Genomic DNA, 22,525 nt, shown 5'->3' with positions numbered 1-22,525 from the left:
GAGACATCGCCTTCCCCTGGCTTCCCTCAGCTGACTACCCAAAAACACAACCTCGGAAGTCAAGGTTGTAACGGAGGCTTCCTGCCGGGGACTTCAGTTCGGTTCTGTTCTCGTTCGGAGACTCTTGATACCAAAGTAGCGGAGGGCACCTTCCTCTCACTTTCACTACATTGCACATTAAATACACGGCAGCTGTGTTGGGGTCAAGGGCCTTCACGCTGTAGCGAAGGGGGATTTGTTAGAACAAGGAGGTCGTTTCCTTCTATTGTGGCCCTCAAGACTCTCCGCAGCATTTGAGGAAGTAAGTCTGAGTCACAGAAGCCCCCCTCGTATAAACACAGATAAACACTGGCATCAAATCTGTGCAGGCGGAGAGAGCAAAAGAGGAGACTGGCTCTCAACCTCATCTGAACTGCTTTCATGTGATTTGCTGGGGGAAGCCAAACTAAAGCTCAAACTTGCTGGAGAGAGACAATTGAATTTCCTGCTACATATTACTTTTGTTTCCCTACTATATCAAATCTTCTCTCGGGCCTCGGCAGAAACACTTAATGGACCATTTGCTGCTTCCCACGCACGACGGAGAGAGGGGCTCAGACAGCGTCACTTATCTTGCGCTGATAACCGGCAGCGTCACAAATAGGGACGGGGGTCAGAGGTCAGGACACACACACACACACACACGCATAAATGACACGGAGGAATTAAGACGGAGAGACCGAGAGGGAACGAGGGATACACAATCATATGTCTCCGTGGATAAAACACGAATGAAAAGAGACAGAGCTTTCCACTAATGCTTCATCACGATGAAGGGGCTTCATCAATTCATCGGAGCAGGCAGACGGGCTTCTAATCCATCGCAGGGATCCCTTTGGACCTAACGATGTGATGACAAGCTGGGCTGATGTGTGAAGCCCTGGGCTCTCCCACGTGGAAGCACTCGGTCTCCGCGGACCGAAGAGGGAACGAGATAGGGCTGCAGAGCCGCGGTATGTTTTTAAAACAAAGCTGAGATTACCCTGAGAGCTGAGGTTTTACAACTGCCCCGCAGCAGCTGTTTGGTACTGTGAAAAAAAAAAAAACACAGCTGGGCCAAGGGGGCCGAGAGCCAATCACCTCCTCGCACTGCTAAGGTGAACTATGACGCCATTAATTGTATGATTTAGACGTCCAAGGGTGTAATTTCCACCGGGGAAATCCTACTGTTGTCCCTAGATGCCCTCGTGCATAGCAATAGAAAGAAACAAGGCAAGAAGTAGTTGATATGAAAAGGAGAGGGAAGACGAAGAAGAGAGAGGAGACCCAGAGGGACAGCGAGACAGATTTTTGAACATGATTTAACAGCACAGAGGGGCCCAGGACAGGGATGCTAGAAGACGAGTGATGTGATCAGTCTTTTGGAAAGCTGAAGAGAAAAGAAGAAATAAAGTATGTGAGTGTGTAAACAGCAAGTGCTCTGATGTCACTAAAGATATTTCCAATCAATATGTCTGCTGCTGTTTTTAGACAGGAACTCCTGGCTCAGTTGGATAAGAGAGCTGGAGCAGCGGCGAGAAAAAAACCATGACATACTCCCCGAGCCTCATGTGGAGAGTCAAAAGTCTCTAATCTCCACCTGCGAGTCTCTAACGTGCCTGACTTTTTCAGAGCACATGCTTTATGGCTCTCAGCTGAATCTGACAAAACAAATCTCACGAAGCAAATGGCCGGACCCAGGAGAATTTAGGGGTCTTGCCTACTCCAGACTAAAATCGCTCGAAAACAGCCAAATTAGCAAGGGCCGGGTATCATACATTTTTGATACCGGTACCAATACCAATACCAATACTGTGACTTTCGATACCGGTTTCCTAAACGATTTTAGATACCAATTTTAGAAAAATCTATTTTAACAAAAAGAAATTACAACATTACGGCACAACTTTTTTTATTTACTTTTCAGATCCTACTACGGGAGCCCTGTCTCTGTGCGTAACATTGAGGTTTTCTACAATGTTTAACGTTAGACAGCCAATCACCAGCATTATTAGATCTCGGTAGAAGCATGCTGCGTGCTTATTGGCTCACTGACGCTGATGAGATTTACTCCTTAGGTATTGAAATTTGGTATTGAATGCTACCTGATACTATGGAGGCAATTCAGTCGGTGCCTAAAGAGTGAATTGAATTCGGTTCCCAGCCCTACCTACTAGCAATGCTGTGATCCAGGCTGGAGAACTATAAAACAGCAGCATCCCAGAATTAGAACTCTAAAGACAACAACTTTTACCGAAGGCCCGCCACTGATGTGCTTATTTTGGCCACAGCGGCGCGTAACCTTTGTCTTTGATCATGCATGGTTTGCTGAGCCTCACCCTATCTCACCTCACTCCCTCTCTCTTTGTGAGCCCGCCACTTCCCTCTCGTCGTCGTCGTCCTCCTCCTCCTCCTCCTCCTCCTCTCATTTCCTCCCGGGCCCAGGAGGCCACGGGTGTGCTCACTCGAGTCGGTCTCCAGAGAGGATGAGGGGGAGGTGTTTACATGGTTGGAGCTGCTCTCCAGTGCCCTCATCACTGACTTCTCTGTAATCAGTGTGCCGTCAGTTCTGACTCCATTGCAAACAACAACATTCAAAAATATATATTGGAACTGTCCAGAAAACAATGACTGATATGTTTTTCTTTTCTTATCCTTTTAATTATCTTGTGACCCTTACATATATTGGGACCCTTTTGGGTTCCAGAATAACAAGCTGGGAACCACTGATCTAGTACACTAAGTGCACATGCACATGAACACGTAGTGTGTACCTTTTCAACGGAAAGAAGGAAAGGATACCACAGTACCACCCACACAGTTTGATTGACATGCAATGTCAACAAGTGCCTTGCAGATGCTCAAACGCTGAGCAGCAAAACGGTGGTTTCACTTCTTGATTATTTCGCTGCTGTGGAGGAATAGCACAACAGAGCTCCAAAATCAAAGTGTTTCTCAAAAGCAAACATAAAAGTACGTAGCTAAAGAGCTTCTGACATATAGTGTGTATTGATGACTCTAGAGTGTGAGAAAACCAAAAGTTGTTTCACACAACTAGTGAAGCATAACCGCAAAAAGCAAACAACCAAAGCCTGAAAATACACCAAACTGAGCGAAACGCACACATCTTTGTGATTGAGATATGAAAGGAGACAGATTAAAACTCTTTGTATGGCTCATTACCATTGGGTTTATGGAAAAAATAACTCAGCCATCTGATAAACTCCCAGTGATTGATTCAGAATTAGAAACGTATGCTCCCGTGGATGGCTCGAGATTTCACTGGTTTTGAAAATGGCACACGGCGAAAAAAAAAATATGAGCATATTGAAACGATCATACTTCAGTGGGTTCCAGCCGTCTGAGTGAGAATTTGGCTGCGCACCTGCATACACTACGATTTATAACTGCATTTGCACTGTGCTTCTTTAAATCACCTGTTGCCTGTCAGTCATTATGTGCGATTTCAGAATTGTTTTCTCTTTTATTAAATGCAGAGGATCTGTGTTCTCGGTGTCCAAAAAGGTTACCTCAGTGCAAACTTTTATTGTTCACTATCCATCACAGGTAGAAGGCTCAGAGAGGCTCCTTCCTGTTTTCTAATGTGCACGTCTGATCGCGAGTGTGCATCTTGCACACCGTGGACTTTGGTTAACCTGTCTGTTTTGCCATTCCAGCATTAAGCTCTGCTTGCTATCATCTGCTAGCAAGAGTTTTGCTCTGGAAGGTTCCAAAACTGCTCAGTTGTTGACGCGGTTGGTCAGTTGTTTCAAACCAAACTGGTTGTACGGAGCAGCCAGGCCTCCGGGTTCTTTCGACTCTTCCTTTCTTCTTTTTTTCCCCCCCCTGAGACGTCCCGGCCTATTTTAGGGGGGCTGAAGCTACCACAACATTTTCCTAAGCCCCCCTAAATAATAAGAACAACAATTCGATTTATCCTCATTCATATTTAGATGCAACAAATGATATATCCAGCTACAATAAACAAAGCCGAAAAGTCGGAAGTTAGACAGAAGTAGGCTACAAAGAGTCGTTGTGCTATCAAGATGATGCACCGCACCGCATAGACGCACTGGAGGTGCTGCAGCGCCCTTGTTGGCAAACTGCGATCAAGCCCAGATTACCCAATGGGCATTAATCATTATGGTGATAATTATCCAATCAGAATAAAATAAAAGTTGTTTACAAAAAATGAAGTATCGTGATTGTGTGTTTTATAAGTCAGTATGATGACTGGCCGCATGCACTGTGTAGATTGGCTAATGATAAAGGTGGGTGGGCATAGAGCAGGTTGTTTACATCGTACTGATTCATGTAACTGATCCCCGGTCAGATTGGGTTGTATCAGCGAGTGAAAGTGTGGAAAAGGGAGAGAAAGCGGCTGCTATAAAAACGTCCCGCGAATAAAAAAGCTTTTTTGAAAGAGCTGGGAATGACGAAGAGGAGGATGTCGAGGAGCTAGCCAACGTTAGCTTGGAAGAATCGCTGCCTTCTACCAGCTACACTCAGCCACAGCTAACGGTGGCTAACATTAACTTTAGCGAAGTTGTTGTGGAAAAAGACAGAGATGAGGCCGGTCATCAGCATTACAGAACAAGGTAATGGCCCCTCAGGTACCATCATCTCTGAAGAGCCTGCACTACGGGGACCGATTGCAGAGACCGTCCGGGAGGAAGTTATACCCAGAGGGATATTAGCCTTTCAGGCTAAATGTCCAGCATCTCGGAGGGGGGACGAGGCTGGCGGCAGAAAGACCCGCTCTCTCACTAACGAGGCACTGACCCGACACCTTCACAACGGTGAAACGGTACCACAGGAGTGGATTCTAGATCACTGTCCACCGGAGACATTTGTTGCGTTGCCTGTAAAGTGCTCCCAACACACAGCAGCGCATGTGTAGTAGGGTTTAGCGAGCTGCTGAGGGAGCTTGACGTTGAGGATTTGATCTGCGACTTTGCAAAGAAAAAGACAAGAAATTAGAACTTCTAAAGGTAAGAGCTATTATGCTATCTGTAAATTGACTAGGCTAATATAATCTTTTGTGACCGTGTGACCAGATAATGTAAATATTTGGTTTAGTTTATTGAAAAGCCATGCATATCAGACGTATTGCATCATAATTTTGTGATGCTTCTATAGGCCTGTGTTAGACTTAGTTGTCAAGTGCAGTAGTCTATATGTTGGCTTTTGCAGTTTGTGAAGTAGCAGCTGACTAAGTGACTTATTTTGCAACCTGCACTCAGCTGTGTTGTGTGATGGCATTGTTGTATCTTCAGTCAATCACGTTTCAGAATTACTGTTGTGGTTTCTGCTTGGGTGCTTTTTAGTGAATCCTATATTGCCATAGTCTTGAGCCATACAACGCTTTGGTATGATTTAATTAATTGTAACATTGTCTTGTGATGGGTGAGTCAGATGGCAGTACTTGGTTTATTGAACTGGAAAGGCAAACTTCTTTTTTTGATTATTTTTTATTTAATAGTGACAGTGGATAGACAGGAAAGGGGGAGAGAAAGATTGGGAATGACAAGCTGCAAAGGGCCGCAGGTCGGATTCAAATCCGGGCCGCGCAGCCTAGCCTACATGGGGAGAACGCTCTTACTGGGGGTGTTAGAGGCCGCCCCTATTCATTAATGTCTTGACCAGTAGTGATTTGGCATGTGATTTATGTATGCCTATTATAAAGAAACAAATAGGCTAATCTGTAACTTTAGAATTTGTCACATACTTCGCTGTTCTGAGTTCGCGGTGCAGTACGCACCGTAACACGTAGTCTACTACTGTGTAGTAGGCTACATGTTACCCCACAGATACACATGTGAAAATGAAATGAAAGCAGTCCTACATTCAGTACATACAGTATATACAGTAATCATTACTCCAAATCTTTTATTCCTCCCGCCATCAGGTTATTGTATTTAGACAGTAGCCACTTTAAATAGGATCCGTATTAATATCTTACATGATAAAGTATGCAGTGATGCCTATTCTTTTTCTTGTACTGCTATTTTTCATATTTGTTTAACTTACCAACTTATTAGCTGTTTGGCCTCTGTCAGTTTTTGGACATTTTGGATGTTGTTTCATGTGACCACTTTGCATTTCGAAGTCAGGAAATTAGGCTTAGGGTTTAGTTTTATCTTAAAGGATAAGACAGAAGGAACTGAGTAGAAATGGAAGAAGAGGATATGTCTGTCACTTTTGACTTGTTAACATATTGGTTTCTTGACTGGTGGTTGACATATGTGTAGCTCTAATACAGTAACGAAAGATGTGAGTGCAAAGATTTTGCAAACGCAAGTTACACATACCCTGGGGGCTAAGCCCCCCCTGTCTTTCAATCCTAGGGACGTCCCTGGCCACAGCACACTGGACAGTGCAGTGCAGTCCTCTTGCTCAAACTGGCATTCCTAGTCTCTTATGGGATGTTTTACAGCTTTGGAACGCATGCTCCAATGAAAGTAACATTTCCACTGATCCAATTCTCGACAAGCTGGACAGAGGGTTTTTAAAGTCACAGAAAAAAAGGCACTAAAGGTAACTAAATCTTTAAAAGCTCCTGCTGCACACAAGGATGTGGGCCTCTCTCTCTTTTTTGAACATCCCCGCTGAGCTCTAGTGCTGAAGCAGAGTGTGATCTGATTAACACTCTGTCTGCTGACCCTGAGCGCTGCCCTGCGACTTTAAATCCTCAACGCCGTCGGGGATTCAAAGAAAGAGGAGGAGGAGGAGGTCGCCTCAGGGCACATCGTGGGCCTAATCAGGTAGACCAGTCTGGAGGCAGGGCAGAGGCCGTCTCGGCAAAAGCTTCCCTTATCTCCTTTCCATCGACTTCCCTTTGATTTTTCGTAGACGGGCACACTTTCATCCATCTGGAAACCGTATCATTTTCAAGAAACTCAGGCTGTCCGAGTCAGAGACGAATATTACCGGCGATACTCTTCCAGGAATAGAAGGTGAGACAGACACATTTGCTGTCACCTGTAAATCACAGAACCGCATTTTCAACTGCTTCTGTTCGTGCTGTTTCGAATCATACCGATTTAACAGTTGCTGGAGCTCAGGGAGTCCGCCCGCCACTTAAATACCTTAACAGAAACTAGAGCCTGCTATTTTACTCTATGACGCAGTAAATCTAACTGATTTAATTAAAATGTACATGACATTTTAATTCACACAGTGTTTCGAGGCCAAGCTTTCCAACTCAAGCTCTCTGCAGATTTGACGTGACTGATTTACAACATGTGCAGAAAAACTGTCTTGTCTTCAGGTACTAGAAGGTCCGATTGGATTTAAGGAGTCTACCAGAAGAGTAAGTTGTCCGTTTCAGCATATTTAAACAACAGTACCACTTCCTTATAAGGCGCCCTTAATAAAGTGTTTATGAGTTGTATTTAATGGCCCTGATAAAGGTAGTCTCGCATCGTCAGACCTTCTTCCACACATACATTTTTGGATAGGAGAAAAATAAGCTCTTGGTTGTTTGTATTTCTTTAAACCAATCACAGTCGTCTTGGGCGGCGCTATTCTCCGCACGCAGGGACGGTGGCTCTGCAAAATAGTCTCGGGAAGGAACCTGTTTTGGTGGAACATTTGCAGCCCCGCAAAAGAAAACGCCACATATAATTTTTAAATGAAGTTAACTGTTCACACAATACAGTAACCTGAGCGATATAATTTAGCTCGATATATGGTTAAACGTAATATGCTCTTACTAGTGTATCCCCGCCAATGGGTCCCGAAACGTCCCAGTTAGAGAGTAAATGCCGTAAACATATTCTTTGTAAATCTTTACAATCATTCCCTCGAAGAACCACGCAGGCCTGCCTTGTTCCACGTTCCAAATTTTCTTCCAAACTTGCCATTTACAGCGTGTAGCTTGCTAGCTCGAAGTTTGTTTCCCGAAGCAAACGGAGTTTGAGAACAAACAGAGAGCAGAAGGCGAGTGACATCATGTCAGGCAATTATCCAGGAAATGTACTTCCGTTGATCCAGACTATATTAAAGGTGATTAAATAACTATGCTTTTTTGATCACTTATAATACAATAAATACCAAACACCCTGAAAGTTGTTGTTATTCATTAATAACAACAGCTTTCAGGGTTGTTCTCATTAGTGAATGATTTATAAAGAATAAATAATACCATATAAACACTTTATAAAGGGGGCCTTATCAGAAAGTCATACCAACACCCTTAGATGGCAACAATTTAACCCTTTATATTTAGCATTAATCAGTGTATTAATACTTAATACATGGTTGGTAGCACACTATAATGTAGCTGCAAGTAGATATTAGGTTAATTTATGTACTTGTCAACAACATTTGTAACTAGTGGTGCAGTAACTGTGACAGTTAACAAATGATGGATAACACAGTATAGCATAGTTGTAACCATATGAAAGTGTACTTGATTACACCCATTCTTACAATGTGTTATAACACATGTACAGATCATTCCGAGGCAGAGTAAAAACTGTTAATGAATATAAATGTTAAGCTTGAAGATGAAATATTCTTAACAAAAGGTCTTATTGCTAGATTTCTACTGGGGCTTTTTGCTGCATCTCATGGCCTTCATCAAGGGATGCCGTTTTCTCAAAAGTTATAATGCATAAACATTTGAAAGCTGAGATATTTCAGTGCTATAAAACGCAGCACAGCGGTTAGTTAAAAGCCCCTTGGCCTTTCTTGAGCTAAAGACCTTAATGGTGAGGTTTGCATAGCGCCGCTGTAACCTTTCATTAGCTAATCTCTCAATGATTCACACTATAAAAAAAGGCTTACTGAGCGTGAAAGGATTTCCCTGTTTGTTAGCACATTGTTTTCAGAGGAACTGAGCTCAGCTGAGTACAATCAGGAGAGTCGGGGGACCCGTTGAGCCTTATAACTGCCATGGGTCATATGTCAACAGTAGGACACTTACAGTTCAGTGGTTATGATCATTCCCTTCACTGAAGTAAACCCATTCACCTACTGCTTGGTAAGTCTCTGCACTGCAAGCGGCCACTGGTGGGAGAGGAAGAAAATGTGATCTTTAACTTTGGCAATGTTTATCTTTCTTTGACTTTTAGTCTTTCGGTTTGAATAGCTTTAGCTGTGTGTGTGTGTGTGTGTGTGTGTGTGTGTGTGCGTGTGCGTGTGAGGAACAGGGGCAGTGGGAAAAGCTGCCAGGGAAAATCACCAAGATCGCATGCTTCTTTGCTACTTTCTTCCACCTCAGATTTTCCCCTCTTTCTGTTAGCCTGTCTGTGTGTCTGTGTCTCCTTTCTTCCTATGGCTGATCGGATTCTTCTCATGCTCACTGAATATTCCTGGATGTGAGGACATGATGAGAATATCCTGACCCCCAAGATCTCCAAACACTAAAATAAATCTCATGTCTTTAGGCTGTCTCTCCATTTCAGGGGCCATAAGCTATGACAGAACAGATATCACACTAAAAAAAGAAGAAAAAAAGTACACATTCTTCAAGTGTTTGTCTCGGGAAAGAGTTAGATTGAGATTATAATCATTTTAGACAAATTCATTATTTTGACTGACGCATTTTACGTCTCTGTTTAGAATGATTTGTCAATGGACCGTAACACTAAAACAGGGGACATGTGTGTTTGGTTTATAGACTTGTGGCAGATTCTACTGAGACGCTCACTCTTTCAAAGTTTATATCTGCATCTGTATTTCACTTTCTGTCTCCATGCCCCCCCTCCTCCTCTTTCTCTTAATAACTCCCACCCTCTTCTTTCTGAGGTATCTGCGTATTGGAGGAGACAGCCAATTCTGGCATGAGTTGCAAAACCCAACGGCTTTCCCCATCCCCACTAGCAGGACAGACTTCTCTGTTGACATCCGTCGCTACAGGATACTATTTCACTGAGCTAACACATTTCAGATGGGGAGCTGTTATTAAGTGGTCTGGGATGGAGACCTGCTCCTGTTTACTGATGCCGCAGGTATTTACATCCCATAAATACAAAACCAAAAACACTGGAACTGCTGGGGGAGAATATCTCCGTGTGGTTGCGATCAAATGGAGAATCTCATCTTTGAGACACATTTAACTGCCCGTGTCTTTGAGCAAGACACCCCACGAGCTCCAGGGCTGTCGTCCAAACTCCGATCTTGACCCCTGACCTCCCTGTAGGGGAGTCAAAGAAGAAGAAAGATGGTTCTCTCTGCAAATACATTCTGCTTGTTTGGTGTTTAGTATGTTCCCTGGACTGCATGCGTTTTCCATGTGTTCATGTGTTTAGTGCCAGCAGGAAATTACCAAGTTTCAAGGCAAATTTATGGATTCTGTGACTGTGCAGTGTTTGTGACGTTCGCTGCAATATCAGATAGCCCCACAGGGGAACAGTGTTTTATGGTAAATGTAGTAGTGGTGAAATGTTTGCAGAGATTACAGAACGTTCTTTCAGTCACAAACAAACAAAGTAGTAAACATAGTAAACCGTCATCAAATCACAAACCTCCGAAATGACCAAGAGGACTCAAGTTCTGCCCATGCCACAGAGACATTTTGCCCTATATGAGCACCTGACACAGAAAACCAGCCAGAAAGAAAGCAGCTAATGACTTGGATCGTGCTAAATTCAACCATGGCCAAAGGTCCAGGTAACAACCTTACAGCCTTGAGGAAGGAGACTCTCTCAGTCATCGCCCTGTCAACCGCACTGACATTCGTCATATTATGATTCAGTAATGACAGTGTCTAGCGTGAGGTGGTAGCTCCATGATCACAGATTCAATTCAAGTCAATTTTATTTATAATATCAAATCATAACAAAGAGTTATCTCAAGACACTTTACAGATAGAATAGGTCTAGACCACACTCTAAACAATTCCAGTAATTCCCCCAAGAGCATGCATTTAGTGGCGAGGAAAAACTCCCTTTTAGGCAGAAACCTCGAGTGGTGAGAAAAACATCCTTTTAGGGAGAGACCTCGGATAGACCCAGGCTCTTGGTAGGCGGTGTCTGACGGTGCCGGTTGGGGGTGTGATGAACAGTGGCAATAAATAAGGACACAATAAAGATAATGGAACTATGACTAGAAATAGTAGTTGTAGTAGTTCATGGCGTAGCAGGGCACTGCAGGGCGTTACAGGAAGTAGCAGGGCACTGCAGGGCATAGCAGGGCATAGAAGGACATAGCAGGGCGTAGCAGGGCACTGCAGAGCGTAGCAGGGCGTAGCAGGACATAGCAGATGTACACAGGAAGATCCCAGCCAAGCCACAGGCCCTGTCTGAGTCCTGCCCCGCTGTGATCCGTGCGGCTCTTCAACACGTGTTTCCTAAACCTCAGTATGTGAGCCACATAAACCCAGCCTCTAAACTGCTGTGTCAGGAGAATCTATAAGAAATACATGACGTATCGTGTACTGAAGTAATTTAAATTTAAGGAATAGACTGTCTGGAGAAAGAAGCCCTGTGGCTTTACCATGCTATATTTGAGTGTATACTTCACTGAAGTCCCTCTTGCTATTAATGCAAGGTTATTGACTCCCATACAAAGTCCACGTAGTAAGCCCACTTACTACACAGCTTGGAATAATGAAAGAAAATATCACACAAATCTCTACAGTAGCAAATCTGCGTCACACATAACTGACATTTGGACAAAATAAACATGAAACCCCTTCAAAAGTCTCCCATCTAAATGTGTGCGTGTATCAGATCCCAGACACAAAAGAAACCCAATTTGTTTAGATAATTTAGCTGCAGTTTTTCAGCAGACACATTCTTTCTCAGTGACTGTGGATACTATGACGGAGCGAAGGAAACCAGACCAGATCCTCTGGCTCGCACACACACATGAAAGCCAGCGAGGTCTGCGGTAATGAATGGACTGAATTCGTACGGATTCATCTTGCTGTGCTTATCAAAACTAATAACATACAGTATTCCCAAATGTTTTACAAAAAGCTAAAAATCTAATACAGTGACCCCATTGCCACTGTCATATGTAACCACTTAGATCCAATTATTTGTTGAACTGCAAGCAATCTTGGACAATTGTGTCTATAATTGAGTGGGTTTCATAGTTTGTGTACCAAAAAAAACAAAAAAAAAACTGATCACAACCAGGAATCTAAATGCTCTTATGTTCAGCCAATGGGCCAGAGATAAAAGAGATGTAAGAGGAAACAGAGGGTGCTAAGGTAATCCAGAGCCCTCCCACTCAACTGCAAAGGTATTCCTCTTCTATTCAAAGACACAACGGTATTCTCTGGGTTCCATTACTGAACTTCCATTGTAACTTCCACAATTTATATTACAAACTAACATAGTGTTTAAGCACACAGTTATCTGCTTTAAAAGAGTTAAGTTTCTAACTTTGCCCTGCTACAGGCTTTAACGTTTTTCCCCCTCTTTTCCAATGTTACATGAATGAACAAGTTTGTAAGATCAAGTTATAAGTTTGTTTCTCTTGGTAAAATTCCATAAGCTAATTGATCAATTAAAGAAACACGCCGACTTATTGGGAATTTAGCTTATTCACCGTAACCCCCAGAGTCAGATAAGTCGATACATACCCTTCTCATCTCCGTGCGTGCTGTAAGGCTGCCTGGCGGTTCCTGCATTAGCTTAGCCCAGCACAGATCCTGCAGGTAACTGGTTCCAACTAGCCTACTGCTCCGAATTGTGACAAAAGTGACAAAATAACACCAACATGTTCCTATTTACATGTTGTGATTTGTATAGTCACAGCGTGTACAAAAAACAACGTAACATGAGACACAGCCATCTTCTAACAGTAAACAAACTATATTCTCAGACAGGCTTGCTGCGAGCATATCACTCCGCCCAAGTACTATATTCTTCCGCCTGAGAATATAGTTCCCGGTTTGAAAAAACAACGTAACATGAGACACAGCCGTCTTCTAACTGTAAACAAACGGGGAACTATATTCTCAGGCGGAAGAATATAGTACTTGGGCAGAGTGATATGCTCGCAGCAAGCCTGTCTGAGAATATAGTTTGTTTACTGTTAGAAGATGGCTGTGTCTCATGTTACGTTGTTTTTTGTACACGCTGTGACTCTATAAATCGCAACGTGTAAATAGGAACATGTTGGTGTTATTTTGTCACTTATTCGGAGCAGTAGGATTACTGGAACCATTCACCTGCATGTTCTGTGCTGGCCTGATGCCGCTGGAGCCGTCAGACAGCATTACAGCACGCACGGAGATGAGAAGGGTATGTATCGACTTGTCTAACTCTGGGGGTTACGGTGAATAAGCTAAATTCCCAATAAGTCGGCGTGTTCCTTTAATATCAAGCATACCCTCTACTACAACCAGATCAACATCTTCTCACATTTTCTACTGAGTGAGCACACCCCTTCGAGTACTTGGGGAGGTCTGTAATATCTGATAATGGGTAATAAGAGACATGGCTGCTCTATTCACAGAGTAAAAGTAATGTTTTTTGATTCTAATGAGAAGTAATGGAATCAAATCTATTGCTGATCCCAAAAGTGTAGTTCTTGAATCATAGCTTAGGCGCTCAATGACTCTTAAAAGGCCAATCCTTGAGTGCAGCCACCAATTAATTTTTTTCCTACGACTATAAAACTTCTCCAGCAAAGCCAAACATTTTACTTATACCTCGCGGTGTCAAGAGCTGCCAGGAAAACAGGAACCCTAATATGAGAATGCAAGCAATGACAACAAGAGTAAAAAAAACATGCTCTTTGTAGTCATAAATAATAAAAAAGCCATCACCCTTCTTCTTGCAACCCGTCAATATCACTGGGTCTAGAAGGAGACTATGTTCTTGGCATTGCACTTAACCACAAGACAGCCTTTCTTTTTGTGCACTCTGAGCTTGAGCTTGACCTGCTCCCAGAATGCCGCAGGGGTCAGAGGTGGAGTGTTGTGAAAGCACAGGCTGTCACTGTGTCAGCGCTTCCACATCTCGCTGATTCTACTAACTAAGAGAGACACACACACACACACGCAGTATATTGGAATACCTTCTTCAGTCTACAGTTAATGCTGTCGTCAATCTAAACATCCTTGATTCTCTTCAACACATCGTTGAAATCAGTTTAGTCAACTATCAAATCTGTTTCAATCATTTACACGCACAAACGCTCACACACACACACACACACACACACACACACACACACACACACACACACCAATACACACCGTCTAAACATACAGGAGCAGCTCTGCTTTAGTGAGTCCCATTAGACAGGTCGACCTCCACTTTAATGAATCCCCCCCCCCCCTAAATCCTCTCTCTCTTCTGCCCCCCTCCAATCCCAGAGCCAGCCTTGCGGCACACTCCAATGTTAGCGACTCAGCATGTTTTCGGCGCGGTGCGGACGCGCTCTCAATCATCATTAGGGGTTTTGCGGAGTCCTGGGGTCTGGGCAGCCTGCCAGGATGTGTAAAAGTTTCCATGAGGAAGGCCTCGAGTGGCCTTCAGAAGCTTCGGTGGTGGACGGAGATCCTCAGGAAGGTTAGAATGCCTTTTTTTTTTTTTTTTTTTTTTTTTGGAGGGAGGAAGGGAGGGAGGAAAGGAGGGCTGACAACAATTCTGTTTTCATTTTGAGAAAACAAGCCTATTAAAAGTATAGGAGTTTCAAATGCACCAACCTCGAATTGAGGAGGAAACAATCACAAGGAAACACGAGGCAATCAGAGCACATATGTCAAATGTCAGATATCGGCAGAGGCTGCGTTGCACTCTGTGTTTTTCTTATTTTGGGGGAATAAGGGCCCTCTGTTTCCCGGAGAAGCAGCTGGTAGAAATCTGGCCCTCTGATTGGCACTAGTTTTTTAGCTGTGTGCTGCATTCAGCTGCATTTCATGATATCACCCATCACAGCAGCAGCTAATGAGACAGGACACACGGCAGCAGCCTCACAGGACCAGACAGCACACTACTTCTGCTACACACACACACACACACACACACACACACACATCCGCAGCAAAATATCTATAAACACCAGGAATAGGGGTCCGTGTGAAGGATTTGCAACAAGTGATGTGGGGGGATTTTTCAAAATAGTTTGTGTTAAAAAAGCCAAGTCTGAGATCAAAAGTGTGTGTGTGTGTGTGTGTGTGTGTGTGTGTGTGTGTGTGCATGGACATGTGTTGTTTGAGACAAGAGGGGGTATGATGTCACCAGAATTGCTCCTTCAGACGTGTGAAAAGCATTCCGTCATTTTAGGAGTTCGTTTTTTGGCCTAATTAGCACGGCCAACACGGCAAACTTAAATGCTGCAGACTGTGTTTTTCATAAATTCTATTGTTATATACACTGATGTCATTTGACTGGCGTTTTGCTCACAGCCGTGTGCCTGGTAAAGTACAGATAGTGGGGCTGTGAGTAAGTAGGAAATGTCTGAAAACTTTGGTTTTATTTGAGTCCCTCCACGCGTTGTTTACGACGGTGAGTCAACAAGCAGATCTCACAGAAATGACATGGATAGAAACTTCATTCCCATTCAAATGAACGTAGCGGAATGGTCAGAGTTAACCTGACGCAGCCAGATGGATTGCTTCGCATTTGGCAAAAATACTGGTTAGCTGATGGATAAACCATCTGTCTATCACCACCTATGTTGGTGATAGACGGGCCTAATCAACCAATCAGATCAAACTCTTGCCGAAACCAGTCGGGAGAAGAACAAAAACATCTTTTCCTCCGAGAAAAGCCTCAAGTGCCGTTTTTTTTTGCTCTTCTTTCAATGAAGGAATACTTTCTAATTTGGATAAAACTTGCGCGATAGCTACGCTCGTCTCATCCGTTGAAGCCGCCACGTTCTTTAGACTAACATTCGCTTCTCGTTGCGTCACACCTAAACCCGCCTCAAAACCAACGCTGATTGGTCGGTCGTTTGGCGAACGGCTCCAGAGCGGCAGCCCTTGTTGATGTGTGCTGTTGCCATGGCAGCGGACTAACTTCTATGTAAACTGCCCAACAGGTTCTCCAAACCATACGACGATAGGTTGTTTATTCCTAGCGTCTAATACGACCCAACTGAAGCCTTTGGCGTCCCCATATCTAAACCAGAAAAGGTAACGGTCACGGCTTTAAACACGTAGTTAACCTTGTGAAACAGTTGCAGTTTGGTTAGGTTTAGGCACCAAAACTACTTAGTTTACAAAAAAGATTGTGGTTTGGATTCAAATCAGACGTTACTTCACTTCCGGTTACGCACGTGATGCAGCTCTGTTCGGTTCCGTTTTCCTTGATTTTTTAAACGGGACACAAACCATAGCCTCCTGGGTGAAAGTCCTGTGTTTGTTTACACCCATCCACAACCCTAACCTTACTCTGTTTGGTGCTCCTCTACTATACTATAATATACTATACTATACTCACATTACTTCCTGCTTTGCTCTCGTCATAATTACTACCGTGACTAGAGGGCGCGTCCACTACAAACGTAAATATGAGTCGTAATTTCTGCTCAGACAAACGACTCATGTGGCCATTATTAGGTGGAGGACAGTCTCAAACTTCCGTATAAACCGACTTGTGTGTGGCAAGTCAATGGCCTTTCTATCCATTTTATTTCTATGGCTGATCTGCTGCTTTATTCCAGCTAAAACAACTGAGGCTGAAGGATGTGAGAGCCAACACACCACCGGGTTTACAAAAATGGCTGCTTCAACATAGATAAAACCTCCTTGCAGACACCAGAATCATCGCCTCATGTCTTGCACTGTAGTTAGTAAGCTTCTATCACAGCAAAGGGAAGAGTTTAAACCATTGCAATGGAGAATGTGTACTGCAGCCAGGGGGGTTTACATCTCAGACTCCCTCCATACTAACCAAGCTCCTTGCGGTACAGTAGCTCACCGTTGATAAGTTGAGTGATTTCTCAGGGGCTGCGTAAAACCTGGGCCTGGCCAGAGAGACACATTTCCTCTGGCTGATGAGAGCCGGAGGCCTCAGCGTTCGAGCGTGGGAGGCACTCCACTCTTGGGGGAGATCAAGTGTGCTCCCGCAGACTCCAAATCACCGGCCCCCAATTGCTGGGGAGGAACGCTACTCTACACGGCTGGCGCTAAATCACCGCCGCTGTGGTGAGGTCATCCGCTTGTCTTCCCTCTCTAATGGAGCGCTCAGCTCGCTAACATACGGTGGTAATGCGTGTGGACAGGGAGCGGGACGCCCTGTGAGCTGCCTTCCGATCTTATTTATTTTAGCTTAGGGCTCATTTGAGGGGTTTGGGAGGGGAGGGGGTCGGGCCTGGGAGCAGCAGAGGCCTTTGGAGTATGCTGTTACCACCACACACTTACAGGGACTCCAGTAGCTCACCACAGATGCTCGCACAGACGTTAGGTGATGCAAAACGGCAGCGCATTGAGGTTTTTCAAAGGGGCTGCCTCACTGTCCTTGGTCAATCAATACACATTCCTGCACGTCCCTAATGCAACTGTAATCACTGGCTGAATACATTTGGCCACCGGGCTGGAGACAGATAGAGCCTGCTAAAGTGACAGTGGATGGAGTAGTGGGGAAGAGAAACAAGATTACGTGATTTCACCTTATCACTGCTATGTACATTGGGCATATCTCCATACTGTTGGTGTAAAAGGAGCCCTTGCCAACCTTATTACAAAACGCTATCTAAAGCTACAGTTTCACTCTATTCAATTAATGCTGAAATGAAAGCTTCTGCGTGCCATAACTATTGCCAACAGTCAGAGAGTTTCAAAGGAGCGGTTTTGCTATATGAACTGAAGAAAATGAGGCAAAAGTAAACAAAAGGGAGAGAAAAAAAGGAAAGAGAAAAGAAACAGTTGGAAATCAGTTTATAGAGCTGATAACAGACAGACGACCCCCCCTCCCCGTCTTTGCATTGTCTGTTTATGAGGTGAGGACTAATGGGACTCATCAGAACTGACAGATATGCTGACAAGTGCATTTCAACTCAATTACAGTTCCACAGCAAAACACCCCTGGTCCCCTCGTGCCTATCAACCCTCTGCTCCTAGAGCTGTTGATTGAACACACACACACACACACACACACACACACACACACACACACACACACACACACACACACACACACACACACACACACACACACACACACACACACACACACACACACACACACACACACACACATAGTGCATCTCACTATCATTGACATAATGCATTCCCTAGCCCCTTACCCTAACCTTAACCATCACAACTAAATGCCTAACCTTAACCCTTACCCTCACCCTAACCATAACCTAATTCTAACCCTAATCCTAAAACCAAGTCTTAACTCTCAAACAGCCCTTCAATGTTGTGGGGTCCAGCATTTTGGCCCCACTAAGCTGTCGGGACCCCACAAGTATACTGGACTCCCGGTTTTTGGACCCCACGAATGTAGTTAAACAAGAACACACACAAACACACACTACATCAGTTTGCTGAACAGGGTGATATTCCTTGAGTTCAGTGCAGAATTGTCTTCACTCAACCTCCATTACAATGCAGGGGCATTTTAAAATTTCAAACTGGCACAATGCCATTGATTTGCTCTATGAATATATAATATATATGTGATAACAAGTGGAGCCTCTGCTAGCACAGATAACAGGTAGGTGGTGACCTGAGAGACGTAATGTAGGATGGACACAGGAGGCAATAAACTCCACCATATGGTCCCTTGGGTGTGACTGGTTTCATTGCCAGAGGGAGACCAGTGACCCAGCAGCCTCCCCTGATGACGACAGCCGCATGGTGTCGACTCCACGGGGAAAAGACGGGAAAACAAAGCCTCTGCCTTCCGCCTCCCGGCATCCCTCCCAAAAAGATGGGGGAGGGGGAAATGGCTCGGTTCAGGAAACCCCTAGCCATTGTTTTGCTTCCTTCATTAGTCGTTGTGTCAACAGTTTGGTTGGCTACGCGTGTGCCACTGTTTTTGTTCTGCTGCACCCCGGCTGACCTCGCTGCTCTGATGTTTTGACAGATTGTTTCAAAGTCCCATCAAGGCAATTTACCGTTTTAAAGTAAAGCAGACGCTTGGACAACATAAGCTGGACCGCACGTTACACCAAAAGCAAATAAATCTGCCGGGGTCTAAAATTAAACAAATGTGACGTAAATCTGCTGCCATGAATTTCATCAGGAAATACCGAGAGGTGCAGCAGGGTGCGGCTATGTGTGGCTCGCCGATAAGCAAAAGGTGTTAAATAAATGTGATGTGCTACGCAAACAGCCTTTTTTTTGGCATAGATAGAGAGCTCATAAAGAGAAGCTTTCATCTTGAAAAAAACTAAATGCCTCCTGTTATTCTAATTGTTAGCAAATGGAAACTTGCAGACAACGTATGAACTGTACACCTTGTTGCTCGTAACTCACCATCATCTAGGTACATCTGGTCCAGCTCCTGGGGCTCCTGTTTGACGGTAATGGCCATCGAAGGGGGGCTGGCATCCTCAGGTAACAGGCTCGGTGAGCTCCCTCCGGCCTGGGCTGAGCCGGCTGCCTGCTGAGCCTGACTCGGGCTGTAGGCCTGAATGAACGGGCTCTCCCCAGGAGTGGAAGGGTGGGATACCGGGGAGGATGAGGGACTGCTGTTGGCATACATAGTGTGGTAACCATGGGGCCCTGTGCTGTTGAGGTGGTTGGGGCTGCCCTGGGAATGAAGCATCCCTAGGGGAGAGTTGTGGTCTGGCGATGCTGGGTGGGCGAGGCTGGGGAGGCCAGGGGTCTCCTGGATGGGGGGCACCACGGGGCCTGGTGGTGCTGCATGGGTGGGGCTGTTGGGAAGGCACTTGCTGTAAGCCACGGGGGACAGGTCGTGCAGAGTGGGGCTGGAGCTGGGGGGCGACGACGGCATCGCAGCGTGGCGAGGCGGGCAGGGAGGGTAACCACCAACCAGGCAGGCGTCAGGATCGGCTACGGGCATGATGGGAGTGAGCCTGGGCCGGCTGTAATAGGGCTTTGAATGCATGGGCAGTCTCGCAGTCCCCAGAGAATCATATTCATCACTGGGTTCTGTCTTTATTATCGGCACTGGTGGGAAAAAAAAGTAGAAAGAAAAGTGGAGATATTAAAAAAACGTGCAGGGAATCCACGTGGCGCAATGAGTGCACGAGTGCGGCTGAGTAAAGCAGTGAGCAGGCACAATTGTGGCTGCGATACCCTCCATAATCCAAACAAACAACCACCAGTGGATATGGGCTCGGTGTCAACTTGGCTGAGCTCTCTAACTGAGAAACCCTCACGCCTCCCAACCGCCACCGCTCTTTACCACACCATGAAAAAAGAAAAAGCAAAAGAATAGGGGGGAAAGAAAAGAAAAAAAATGAATGAGTCATCAGTGTGGAAAGCCACAGCTGGCTCTAATAATGAATAAGACCTATTTTCTTTGGACTCTCCTCCAGCTCTGATATCCAATAAAAAAAAAAAAAAAAAAAAAGACTACTTTAAAGCACAGGGCTGCTGCTGCTGCTGCTGCTGCTGCTGCTCAAGGAGCCCAGGAGCCCACGGTTTTCTCCACACTCTAGAAGTAATTGTTTCTCTCAGGACCAAAAGATAGAGACAGAGAGTGAAAAAAGAAAGGAGATGATTTGATTTTGATTAGGCCGCTTGAGCTCCTTAAGAGGCTGTAGCGCTGTGCCTGTGGTTTCAGGAGCTTCAGGCCTCAGCTAATGCAGCAGAGTGCAGTGACCCCACTGGATCGTCCTGCCTTCTCTCTATTCTAATTTCTAACCCGGTGCGGACCGTCTGCACAGTTTCCCGATTGGTTCTGACGGACAGGTAACACGCTTCCTGTTCACCGTCAAGAGTGGTTGTTGAAGAAAAGAAAAAAAAAACCAACACTTTCTATTAATTGAACATTCCAAAACAGAACTATACGCCCCGGGTTGAGCGATGGAGAGGGATCCACATTAACGAGCTGACTGCTGAGTTATTATGTTAGTACATGTGCTCAGACTGTGCCAGCACTAAACTAACAGGGCAGTGTTAAGATACCCAGATGCATAGCAAAGGCTTGTGAGTCACAATAGACACACTGTTTCTATTTCTACGCATTGTTAAAGTGTGTTAACGGGTGTGGTGAGCGTTTGATGCCAACCATTAACAGCTTTTGGGCTAAACTTGCTCTAAGTGACATGTATTCAAAGGCGTACATGTGTCAATACGAATTGTATGTGTGTCTGAACTGTGTGTTTGCCCGAAGGTTCAACAGAACGTTTGGATAAAACGTTTGAGCGATATGAAAATATGTGAAATGTATGAAGCGCTAGTGTCTCTTATGAAAAACAGGCTGTTTTTCAATATGTTATTTTTAATGTGGGAGTTGGATTTGAAAAGACATTAATCACGCCTGTAGCCTCTGGGCTTCTGAGATGCGGTGCAGTTACAGTATAACGCAGCAGGGAGCACATTTACGTCAGCCCTGTCTGCTATCAAATCCCAGGACCGGGCCTGGTGTCTGAGGGAGCACCGTAAGGCGAGTCCCATGATGCACAGGCCTCGTCTCCACAGCCTCGGGAATAGAACAAGCCAGTCACATGGTTCACACTACATCCACAGCAGCTTCCCTCAATGACTCTCTGTCTCTTGTCAGCCTCCGTTTATTGTGAACGGATGGCACAGCGCCATGGTGCCAAGATGCGTGATGCCAGAGTTGCGACATGGAAGGGTTATAACCAAATTTGAAAAAAATTTTGCATTAAATTCAAGAACTGCATTGTCCTCTGTGAATTAAAACACATGTTGACCTTTTGCCTCATTAGTCCTGCTAAATAACCTCGGAACATTAAAAACCCCATATTGTAAAAAGTGAGATTTTCACGTCTTTTTTGATTATAAAGCAGGTTGAGATGGTCTTTAAATACTGTGAAAGTATCAAAATGCTCAATCCACAGAGAAATGCACACAGTCCATATTCAAAACTGATGCTTTTTATATGAACTGTCAGGACTTCCGTATGGTTGTCACAACTAAACTATATATTGGTAGAAAGTGTCATTAGGGTCATTCCCCCTGGCTGCAAGGGACGGAGAGCGCAGATGCCGAAGACCCAGAAATGCTGACCAATCAGAGATGAATGGGTTTTTTTAGGGTGGGGGGGGCTTAAAGAGACAATAAAACTAAGTGTTTCAGACAGAGGGTGAAAACAAGTATATTCAGACAGACAGTATGATAGAAATGTGTAGTTTTTTTTTTACATTAAAGCATGTAATCATGTTCTAGGAGAATGCCAAAAAACAAGTATGAACCTGAAAATGAATGACATGTGACCTTTAAATTATCATCACGCTTGATGGATCCTGAAAACTGATATACTGTACATGCATGTGAGATATTCTTACAGCTACATGAGTGAACATATTACAAAAAAATTTCATATTTTTCAAGAATGTCATGGTTTTGAGGTTGTACTAGAAATATCCAAAAGGAAGTAAGATGTTTGAACTGAGCAAAGCCCACTCATATTTACCAGTCCTTCTGATTAGTGATAGATTTACACCAAAGAAAAAAAAAAGAGGGAAGAAAAGGCAAATGTTGGTGATT

General features: G+C 44.4%; 1 protein-coding gene across 1 annotated transcript in view; it reads right to left on the bottom strand.

The window, feature by feature from the left end:
- The window catches only part of LOC114557221 (nuclear factor of activated T-cells, cytoplasmic 1), a 72,341-nt gene that overhangs the window by 8,029 nt on the left and 41,787 nt on the right, over positions 1 to 22,525 (bottom strand). Inside the window, exon 9 of the mRNA XM_028580593.1 lies at positions 19,358 to 20,014. Coding sequence (XP_028436394.1) covers positions 19,358 to 20,014 — 657 coding nt within the window. The remainder of the gene's footprint in view (positions 1 to 19,357; positions 20,015 to 22,525) is intronic.

The sequence above is a fragment of the Perca flavescens genome, chromosome 6 (genome assembly GCF_004354835.1).
Source record: "Perca flavescens isolate YP-PL-M2 chromosome 6, PFLA_1.0, whole genome shotgun sequence".
NCBI classification, from domain to species: Eukaryota; Metazoa; Chordata; class Actinopteri; order Perciformes; family Percidae; genus Perca; species Perca flavescens.
This window is presented reverse-complemented; position numbering and strand designations above follow the sequence as displayed.